The sequence below is a fragment of the Tenrec ecaudatus genome, chromosome 8, assembly GCF_050624435.1.
Source record: "Tenrec ecaudatus isolate mTenEca1 chromosome 8, mTenEca1.hap1, whole genome shotgun sequence".
NCBI classification, from domain to species: Eukaryota; Metazoa; Chordata; class Mammalia; order Afrosoricida; family Tenrecidae; genus Tenrec; species Tenrec ecaudatus.
The window spans coordinates 37,785,377-37,796,620 of NC_134537.1; the positions used below are offsets into that span (position 1 = coordinate 37,785,377).

Consider the following 11,244-nt stretch of genomic DNA (forward strand, 5'->3'; position numbering starts at 1 on the left):
AGTAGATCACCAGCCCTTTCTTCCTAATCTGTCTTCAGGAGGATCTGCTGAAATCTGTTCAGCCCACAGCACCATGCAGGCCTTCAGTGACAGGTGGCTGTTCACACAGTGCACAGGCCCCAAACCAAAGCAGCCTCCCGATCGATCGCACAGCGAGAGCTCCACCATAGAACCATGGTAGCTGGTAGCCTCTGCACGCTCAACTCAACGGCTTTCCTTTGGTCTTCCCTGAGACCTTGGGCTTCCCAAGGGCCAATGTGACGTCTCAACTCCTGTCTGCACCCTGCTAGGGCTGCCTTCACTCCTGGTGCCTGGAAATCATCTGTCAAATTCAACCGAAAGACCCCTGAACTCCCCAGAACCCCAGACAATCGCTACAATATTTCAGGGTAGTTCAGCCCCTGGGGGCAGACTTATGGATCAGGCACAGGGGCTCCCCATGCCCCTACCCCTACTCCACCGCCCCGAGGGCTTGCTTCTCATTTACTACAAGAAATGGAAAGGGGAGCGGTGGGTTTGGGTTCCCTGGGAGGGACTCAAACAGTCGTCAAGACTCCAACCTGACCGGGCACTGGGACACCCTGCTGAGACTCGGGATATGCCCTTTGAAATGTGCACATCACCCTCCCCACCCCAGCCACTCCACACCACTGCCCTGATGGCCTGGTGGGGGTGTTCCCACAGCCCTAGGCCTGCCCCGGGGATCCCCGCCCTACCCCAGCCCCACCCCAGCCCCAGCCTCACAATTCTGGCGAGTGGGGGCATCTGGGAGGCCCAGGAGCCGATGGCAGCGATCCCGCCCAGGAGGTAGCCGAAGATTTCGATCTTTTCCTGCAGGAACAGGGGAGCCACCGCCAGCAATCTGTGGGTTAGTAGCTCACGGCTGGTTTAGTAGGATAAGCCCAGCAGTGTCAAAGGCCAGAATGCCCTCCCAGGTGAGGGTCTGAGACCACAAGAAAGGTGGTGCCACCCCAGCCCACCGCACGTGCCTCACCTGCAGCAGGTGTCCCAGAAGCCTCCGCTGGGGCCCCTGTACTGGGCCTGAAGCCTTTGGGACAGAGGCCCAGAGAGCCCAGCCTGGGCCCAGACTCAGTGGGAGGGTCAAGGTGAACATGGTGGCCCGGAGCCGCTGTCTTCTCTTCTTCTCCTGGGGACCCCGACCTGCAAGACAGCAAAACCCCACATGGCTCCCGGAATCTGTGTCAGCCCCCGCCAGAATGAGTCCCACACTGCTCTTCAGGCCAGATCCCACCCCACCTCACTGTCCCCACTGCTATGGAGCACTGCCTGCCTGCCTAGGTCTCCCATAGCATCTGCTAGCTTAGGACAAGGTTGGTCCTTCTCTTCGAACAACACAACACCTCTCTCGGCACCGGCACAATGGCCACCAGTGGGTATGTTTGAACCAAGGCACTTTAGCCAGGAACAGAACAATAAGCAGAACCCGTCAGCAGATATTGATGGGGCACCCTGGGCCTGGGGGATGGAGCCATATGCTGGCATAAAGCTCATGGTTGTGCTTGGCGAGACATCAGACACCGGTCGAGGCTTCTCCCTTCCTCGCCGCACTGCTCTGGCCCCTGCAGGGCGCCCCCACCATCTCTTCCCTTGTCGGTCCTTCTTCTCTCCCCCAAACCCTGGGGCCTCTACTAAACCGCACGTGGAGGCCAACAGGAGCGACCACATAGCCCAGCCGCATCCAGCCCAGAGCAGCAGAATCTCCACAGAGGGATGCTGTCTTGGCATTTCCCCATGCTTGAAGGGCTTATTTATTAATTTTTTTATGTTTATTGGTTTTTAAAAATCATTTGATTAGGGGCTTGTACAACCCTATCACAAGCCATACTCTCTGAGGGTTTAAATGAACTATCTTAATGGTATCCACTTCATCACAGCACAGTTTAAAACATGGGACTATGCAGCAAAACCTGCAAAAGCCGGGATTTACATAAGCCACAAACCTGCCCAAGCAGGAAAACTCAAATATTTTCCACTGAAATGAGTGAGCGTGAGTAGCCGCACAGCACAAGTCCAAGACAGAAAACTCACGCAACCCCAATCCCTGTCCAAGACCAACACTCACGAGCTCTAAGGTTCTCCAGTTCTCACTAGATTTCACTCCAAAAACCAAACTCTCTGCCATTGGGTGGATTCTGACTCAGAGACCCACCCGGATAAGGTGGAACTGCCTCTGTGGGTTTCCAAGACTCTTTGTGGGAGTAGAAAGCCTCATCTTTCTTCCACAGAGCTGCTGGAAGTTTTGAATTGCTAACTTCACAGATAGCAGCCCAGAGAGTAATGCTTTACGTCACAAAGGCTCTATATAGATACATATATATATACACACACACATATATACATATATATATGATATACATATACCCAAACCAGACTGACTGCCATCAAGTCGATGCTGACTCATAGCAACCTTATAGAGAAGGACAGAACTGTCCCAGTGGGTTTCTGAGCTGTAATGTTCTATAGGAATGAAAAGTCTCATCTTTCTCCCACAGAGCAGCTGGAGGTTTTGAACTGTTGACCTTGTTGCTAGCAGCTCAATTTGTAACCTACTAGACCACCAGGACTTCAGAACCTAACCCAAGGAGGTGCTATTTCTAAAAACATCGTTGAAACTTCAGACAGACACACTTCTGAACCAGTCTAATAACCTCTCCCCTCGGAGGAGCTGTGGGCAACCTCCCTCCTTTGAGATGAGGGTCCGGGAACATTGCTACCCCTTCTCAGGGGCCCTCCCCCTTCTCAGCCTCCCCCAGGAAACTCAACCCATCTGTCACTCTCAGTCCAGCTCTGTGGGAGGCCACGCTTGCTTTGGACTGAACTGTATTTCCCAATCTCAGTTGTTAATCCTAACCCCTCCTGGGGGCCGAGTGCTTATGCACTGGACTGCTAGCCAGAAGGTCAGCAGTTTGAAGCTATCAGCTGCTCCACCAGAGGCAGATGAGACTTTCTGTTCCCACAAAGAGTTACCCTCTTGGAAACTCACAGGGGCAGTTCTACCCTGTCCTACACACTTGTTATGCACTGGCATCGCCTCGGAGGCAGTGAGTGGGCGAGTGAGTGACGCCTCCGGACACAGGAGCTCTGATGAGCTCTACCCAAATGGTCAAGGTAAGATTGGCCAATCTGCTCCCCTCCAGATTAAACTAAAAACCTCAAACTCCCTGCAATCAATTCTGACTCATAGCGACCTATAGGGCAGAGTAGAACTGGCCCTGTGGGTTTCCAAGACTGTCAATCTTGACGGGAGCAGAAAGCCCTGTCTTTCTTCCCTGGTGGATTTGGACTGCCGGCCTCATGGCTAGCAGCCCAACAAGTTACCATGAGGCCACCAGAGCCCCTGGTCCATAAAAAGGGAACCTAGAACACCCTGTGGGACACTTTTACTCTGCCCACGACGATCAAGATGCATTAGGCCCACTCAATGGCACGCAACCACAGCAGCAAATAAATGCCCATGGATGGAATCCCGTCAGGGAACAGGACTTCCTTTGTTAAGGTAATGAGCCACGGAGAGTCCGTCGTATGCTAGTCATGATTGGGATATAGAAAGAGGCACCGACAACATATGAAGATGGCAAGGAACGGAGGGCCAGAAGCTGAAGAGAGCCAAGGCCCTTCTCCCAGCGCTGACCCGGAGAGGTCAGGTGCCCTGAACGGGGCCTTCCAGCCTCCTAAACGGCGAGAAAATAAACTCTTCCTTAAAGCCACGCACGTGTAGCATTTCTGCTATAGCCAAACGAAAAACAAGGACAAGGCCCGTTCCTGGCATCCATTTCTGGGTCTCAGAGTGCCCTGGGCCACCCTGGGTTTGCCCACTGAGATGCTACTGTCATCCCTTGCCCCTGGCCTTGGCTCATAATGTCCAGGGTGCCCTTGTCAAAAGTCCCAGTTCCAAGGCGCCATCCTTCCCTGCCACTGGCAACCCCTCCCCTCCCTCCACCTGCCCACGACACTGGCACTCACCCCTGCATGGGCAGCTGAGCCCCGTAGAGGCACTGCCTCCTGTCTCTGGCTGAGGTCAGGAACCCAGTGCATTCTCTGTGCTGGCAGGGGCCCAGCATGGGTGGGGACAAGGAGTCCTCTAATGACTGATGACTGACAAAAGGCACAGATGGCCACATACTCACGGGAATGTGACTTGACTTTAGAGCCGCAGATTGGGAAGAGAATGAGCAGGAAGTTCAGTAGGTCGATAGCGGCCAGGTAGGCACCCGTGAAGACCTGGAGGCAGGCAGAGACAGTGCTGGTGCTGCAGCAGCTACAGCATCTCTTGTCCCAGTGTCTCTGCTCCCACCCCATTTATGACGTCGCACTTGCCCCTCTGCTGGCCCAGCGAAGCCCCAACCAACTCCGGAAAGGCTGGCTATTGCCTCTTGGTGATGACTGACTCCACCCAAGTTACACAATCACCCGTCAGCACGGAGGGGCTCGGTCTCTGCCCTGTATCCCCTACTCTACACTTCCTATGCCATGGTGTGTAGAGCCCATAGTCTTGGGCCCAATCTTGCACTTTCCTGAGCCTCCCTTTCTTTACCTGTAACACGAGGATAAGAAAAATGTGCTGTTCCACCACAGAGACTGTTGGAGAAGTGACATACCCAACACACGGAGAGTGCTTGGAATGGCCGGAAGGAAAATATCCCCCAAACCCAGCCCACTGCCCTGGAGTCGGTTCCAACTCACACCAACGCTGTCTAGAACAACCCAGAATGGCCCATGGCCATTTCCAACGCTGTCATCTTTACAGAAGCAGACAGCCTCATCTTTCTACTCTGGAGCGGCTGGTGGGTTCGAACCACCAACCTTGCAGTTTGCAGTCCAACACTCCCCCTGACGGTGCCACCAGGGATCCAGGACTAGGATCAGAACGGTCCAAATTTGCGTTCCCAGAGCTAGGCTTCTCTGGGTGGCGCCCCTGCAGCGTGGGCTCCTGACCCTGAGGCCCAGCCACATTTCCAGAAGACCTGTTTGGGGTCAGGGATCCTCTGCACATGTTTGTTTGAGGATTTAGACATTGGAAAAACTTCAAAACTGTTCCTGACTCCTGAGCCCACATTCGTCAGCCACCAGTGCCGGACCTGGGGCGGATGCAGCTTGTCACAACAGTAACTCCTTGTGTGCCGAAGGTGCTGTGGTAGCATAGTGGGCTATGAGTGGGGCTACCAAGGAGAAGACCTGCGTTTCTAACCTCCCAGCTGCTCAGGGGGAGAAAGACGGGGCTGTTTGCTCTTGTCAAGATTTACAGTCTTGGGAGCCCTTAAGGAAGAGTTCTACTCTGTCTTGTAGGGTCACTGTGAATTGGAACCAACTTGAGGGCAGTGGGTTTAGCTTTTTAAATTGAGTTTTACTAGGTGCCAAGTACTGATTTAGGTGATTGGGAGATAGCAGTGACCCAAAGTCTAAAAATCCTTGTCTTTGTGGAACTTGTATTTTTGGGAGGTGGGGTGGGGTGGGGGGGGGTTGGCATGTCAACATGTAACAAGCAATGAACATCATCAAGAAGTAAAGTAGATGAGGGGCTGAGGGTTGTGTAAAAACCTAGACAACGGAGGGACCTGGTGTGCTGGTGGCAGAGGTGGGCACAGTTTTAAGGTATGGTCCAGGGAGGCCTTAGTCAGGTGGCATCTGTTCAGGCCAAAGGGTAGGTGAGCAGTAACCCATGTGGATTTCAAGGCCAAGAGCTGATCTGAAGGGCAGAAAGAGCATCCAGGATGCTGGCACTGTGGTCAGACTGGGCCTTACATACTGAAGGCACAGACAGATGTCATTGTGCTGCAGCAGAGAATGGCACACCAGGCCTGAGCCCCCACAAAGCCACCAATGCCTGGGGGCCTAACATACCTGGATGGTGAGCTGTCTGGCCAGCACGGCCCCTCCAGTGTCACACAGGCTAGTAAGGAGGCAGCACGCGGCACACAGTGCTGACTGGTCCTGTCCCGACTTCTTTGAACACCTCAGGTAGAGAAGCCTGGGTGGCAGAGAGGGGTGTGGTCAGAACAGGCCAGTTGTGACTGCACCCTTCCAAAGCAGTTCTGCATCAGCTCATCTGATTTCTGAACTTGGGTTACACATGGGAAAGAGAGGGTGGAAGCACATGGCATGTCTGTCTGTCAGTGGCCACGGTGGCAGGAGCCCTCCCCTCTCCACAGAGGAATTACCTTGAGCCCACAAAGCAGGCAGACCCACAGCCACCACCATGATCAAACCTGCTGCCAGGTGGCAGATTTTTAATGGAAAGAGGGGGAGGGGGTTATAAAAGAAACCCATCACTGCAGTCAACCGCAGAGAAAAGTTAATTGTCCAAACTGGGCTGGGGTTACTCAATAAACATGGTAAGCGCCGGTGTATTCATGCTTACTAATCTGTAAAATGAACAACTTCCCCCTTTTTTTTTTCACCGCATCAAAAATTTCTGCTTCTAACTACGCCTGGCACCGGGCTCTCTCCCAACCCCTGAGCACCTTCCTGCGGAATCAGAGCCGCTCTCCGGAGATCTACATCCCTGACAGGGAACGAGTGTCAGGAAGCCAGTCTTCCTGGCGGAACAGTTAGTGTCCCATGGAGCACGGCTAGTGCCCCTGAACTTGTCCCGGGGCACACGGAGAGGGGAAGGCTAAGTCAGAGCTCCTGGCTTGCAGCCCAGGCCCCCATCCGTGACCACCCAGCCTCCTCCGGCCGGCTTCCCTGGGTGCAGAATCCGGAAAGAACTAGCCGACTTCTGCCCACAGCCCGCTGCTGGTTTCGGTCCTGGAACCAGGCTGGCTTCTGCATGCCCCTTCCCTCTAGCTTTCCCGGAGGGAGTTGCAGTGCGGCGGTGGCGCCCCAGTATCCCCTCCGCCAGACCCAGGGCCCCCGCCCCTCGCGCTGCCCGGCCCGGCCCCATTACAGTGCGTGCGCGGCCATCCAGCAGCAGGAGGCGCAGATCCAGAGGCCGAAGGAGATGCAGACGCGGTGGCGGGCGAAGCAGCGATCCAGGTAGTCCCAGTCCCAGAGCGCGGGCGCGGGGCTGGCCGCCTCGGCCATGGCGCGGCGCGGCTCTGCGCGGTCCCCGGCCCTGTGCCCGAGGCGCCCGTGTGGCCCAGCCCCGGGTGCGGCGCCTCCGGCCTCGGGCAGCCCCTTCGCAGGGCTCGATCCCCCCCGCCGCAGCCGCAGCCGCAGCCGAGCGCACCGGGCGCGGGCCAGAGATGGGCGCGCCCAGTTCCGCGCTCCGGGCGCAGGCACCGGGGAAAAGTTTCCGGGACCGCGGTGCTCCGCACCCTGGCGCTATTGTCGGGGGTCGGCGGGGCGGAGGCCGCCCCCCAGCGGCGGGAGCCCGGAGCAGCCTGCGCACAAAGGCTGCGGCCCCCGCCCCGCCCCCGCCTCGCGGTGGGTGGGAGGGACCCCCTTCGCTGTCACCCACCCCAGGCAGAGTGGCGGCCAGGGCTCCGTCCGGCACTTGGTGCCGCAGTAACTCATCTTTCCTGAGCCCAATCGTACACATCTTGGCCCCCGGTGCTGCTCGTGGGCTCGGGGTGGGATTGGGGGGGCTGCGGGGGGTGTCTAGATGCGGGGGACCTGCCCCACTGCTTTCAAAAATGCGAAGAAAGGAAGACACGTGCTGGCGAACAGCCCCCACGAATCTTCCTCTCTCTCTTCTCGGTGCCCCACTCAGTCTCCCTCCGAAACGGGTCACCCTAATCCACAGTCCGCCACCAAGAAGCCTGCTTGTCTTGAGAATCCTTCCCTCCCCATCCAGCTACGTGTCCTCTGGCCACACAAGTTTGTTTTGAAAACATTAATCATAATATTTAAATTTTCGGACCGATTTTCATGTTGCGGGGGTGTCCTTGAGTCGTTTTCTACTCACAAGGACGCCATGTGGTGGACAGAGTAGACAGCCCTGCAAGGTTTTCTTGGCTGTCTTTGTAGGAAGCCGATCCCCAAGTCTTACCCCATGGGTCCTTGTGATAGTCTGGGTACATTAGAGAAACAAATCCACAGACTCATGTATAAGAGAGAGTTCATTAGAGAAACGAATCCACAGAAACTCATGTATAAGAGAGAGTTTTATATAAAGGTTAAGTGCACATCAAGAAAACATCCCAACCCAGTGCTGCCCAAGCCCACAAGTCCAACATTAACCCATATGTCCACCACCAGTCCACAAAGTCCTCCATCTCACGAGTGTATAAGCATCTCGGCACTGGCAGGGGTCTCCACACGGCTGCTCCAGCACCCAGGGCTGCATCAGGGTAGGTCCATGTGGCTTCTCCTTGGGGATGTCTTCCAGGAAGTGAGCCTTGCCAGCTGAAGCAGGGAACTGGCTAAGGCAGCTGCACCCTGGTCCAACCATAGAAAACAAGAGACCTGAGAACTAGAAAGGCAAGGCTCACTGAGCCATTTATCCCTCCACCCTTCAATTAACTCCACATGTGTTTATCGGCCAGGTTGGCACAATAAACCAACTACCTCAGTCCTAAAGACCAATCTTTGAGTAAGATGCCTAATGCTTAAACTTCATGCCACCAGTGCTCCTGTCAGTTTTCAAGTCTGCTTCAAGCAGGCCACAGCTGTCTAATTTCCTTTGCTTTCTACTCCTTAAAATATGAGCTTAATGAGTATGGCTATATCATTCATGTACCACACAATTCACCTTTTAACATTGTATCCTTCCATGACTTTTCAGGACATCCAGCCCTTGTCTGTCCGTTTGTCATCCTGTGGTGGCTGGTGTGATGCTGTGATGCTGGAAGCTGTACCACTGGTATTTCAGATGCCGCAGGCTCACCCAGAGTGCACAGGCTTTGACAGAGCTTACAGACTGTGAAGGCAGCCCGCTTCAGAGGCATTACCCACTGAAAGCCCAATGGATAACATCGAAGCATGGTCCGTTACGGTTACATGAATAGCCACAGAACACTGTCACAGCCAGAGCCACAAGAGAAGCCCCTCAGGTGCGAAGGCCATCAACATATGCGGGAGAGTTACTTTCTAAAAGTGGAGTCGAGCATGCGCACGTGGATGGAATATTTCAGGACCTTCATTTGCTGGTAGGACACCACTCAACAGAGCAGGAGACAGCTGCAAACATCAGGTAATCATCGGAACTTGGAATGTACCAAGTATGAATCCAGGATCGTTGGAAGTCATTACAAATGAAATAAAAAATCCTTAGAAGGAATAAGCATTGAGGGGGGGTTGCAAATAATGTCGTGAAATAAAATATGTATAAATTGAATGGGGAACGAATTTGCTCTGTAAACCTTCACCCTAACCACAATAAAGTGTTAAAAAACCAAAGAACAGCTGATGGACATTTGGATTCCATTTATGTCTTGGGCTACTAACTGCAAGGTCAGCATTTCAATATTACTAGCCACTCCTGAGGAGAACGATGAGGTTTTCTCCTTCTGTAAAGAGTTACAGTTTCAGAAACCCACAGCGGCAGTTCTCCTGTTCTATAGGGTCCCTCTGAGCTGGTATTGACTTGATGGCCACGAATTTGGGGGTTGTTTGTTTGCTTAGGGCTATTGTGAATAATGTTCATGTATTTATATACATTTATATATTCAGTTCTCTTCTATATATGTGCAGAGTGGCACCTATGCGCCTCTTGTGTTTAACCTTTTGAAGAATTGTCAGGCTGTTTTCCTGGTCCTGCACCATTTTCCTGGTCCTGTCCTCTTTCGTAAGTCATCGCTGCTCACCGAAGAAATGAAACATTATATGTTAGGCGTTGTACTGGGGTCCAGAGACATGCTGCTGGGAAAAACAGACGTGGACCCTGCCCATGTAAAGATGACCGTCCAATAGGAGAGAGAACAAATATGCAATAAACCATCACAAAATAAATATGTTGCTAAATGAAATGAAAAAGAATAAACTGATTAAGATGAAGTCCTAGAAAATGAAAAGCAATTAAGGCAAGTTTCAAGGATCAAATGAAAAGAAAGGAGTGATTTCACATGGGGAAATGTACTCCAGGCCACAGGCTGGCCTCGAGTCGATGCTGACTCAGAGTGACACTGCAGTGTCCAGTGGCAACTGCCCCTGTGAGTTTCTCGGGCTGGACCTCTTGACGGGAGTAGAAAGCCTTGTTTTGCTCCCTCGGAGCTGGCTGGTGGTTGAATCACAGCCTAACACCTAACCATTATGTCGCCAGGCCCCATAGTCTAGCAGTAAGTGCCCACGGTACCCTGCCAGCTCAGCTCCTGTCTACAGCATTGGGGGAACTCCTGTCCAGGATCCCTGCCTTCTGGCCCATGAGGGTCCTGGTGGGTGACCTATGTGTTTGTAAGTGGTCATCTCTGCCCTTGACTCCCAAGGACATGGACTTGGAGTCCCCTAGCTCCTGCACTCCTCTGAGGACGATGTGTTTCCTCAGTTTCTCCCAAATAACTTACTCCCCAAACAATCTCTGCGTAGTGAAGAGATGCCCCACTCAGTAGTGTCACGTCCCCACCAGGCCCTACGGCAGGGTCTCTGTACACGTTCGGTCTCGGTTTTCTTGATTCAGTCTTCGTTGTGGCTTCCCTCCCCCTCGGGCTCAGCATCTGCCTTCAGAAGCTGGGCCACTTCGAACAGTTGTTGCCTTCTTCTCCACCCACCTTCGACCCAGTTTAGACACTCATCCTTTTCTTTTCTAAGTAATCCATTCTTAACTTTTCCGTTGACCCTTTGAGAATATGTAGAAAACCTTACCTCTAACTAATATAAATGTGCATACATACCCACCCATACATTCTCAATTGATCTTAAAGACTTTATGAACCTCCTGAAATTCAGCTATGGAATGGACCCCAAGCTAAGAAACCCTACAAACCTACCCCAAGCCAAACCCACTGCCATCAAGTCAACTGTAAGTCATAGCAACCCGGTGTCAGGTTTCCAAGGCTGTAAATCTTTATGGGAGCCAAAAGTCTCATCTTTTTCCCCTTGGAGCAGCTGGTGGGTTTGAACTGTCAACCTTGCCATTAGCAGCCCAACCCCTAGTCTACAGCAAGAACCCTTAGAGCAGTGGTTCTGAACCTTCCTAATGCCGCGACCCTTTAACACAGTTCCTCATGGTGTGGTGACCCCCAACCATAAGATTCTTTTATTTTTCTTAAATAAATAATTGTATTGGGGGCTCGTACAACTCTTATCACAATCCATTGTGTCAAGCACATTTGTTGCCATCATCATTCTCAAAACATTTTCTTTCAACTTGAGCCCTTGGTATCAGGTCCTAAGTTTTGCCCCTCC

General features: G+C 53.1%; 1 protein-coding gene across 1 annotated transcript in view; it reads right to left on the bottom strand.

Moving 5' to 3' along the window:
• TMEM44 (transmembrane protein 44) overlaps positions 1-7,308 on the bottom strand; it is a 35,558-nt gene extending 28,250 nt beyond the window's left edge. Inside the window, exons 1-5 of the mRNA XM_075556230.1 lie at positions 6,908-7,308; positions 5,863-5,989; positions 4,149-4,242; positions 995-1,161; positions 745-831 (exon numbers count right to left, since the gene is read on the bottom strand). Of these exons, the coding sequence (XP_075412345.1) occupies positions 745-831; positions 995-1,161; positions 4,149-4,242; positions 5,863-5,989; positions 6,908-7,044 (612 nt within the window). The 5' untranslated portion in view covers positions 7,045-7,308. The remainder of the gene's footprint in view (positions 1-744; positions 832-994; positions 1,162-4,148; positions 4,243-5,862; positions 5,990-6,907) is intronic.
• Positions 7,309-11,244: the final 3,936 nt, after the last annotated feature.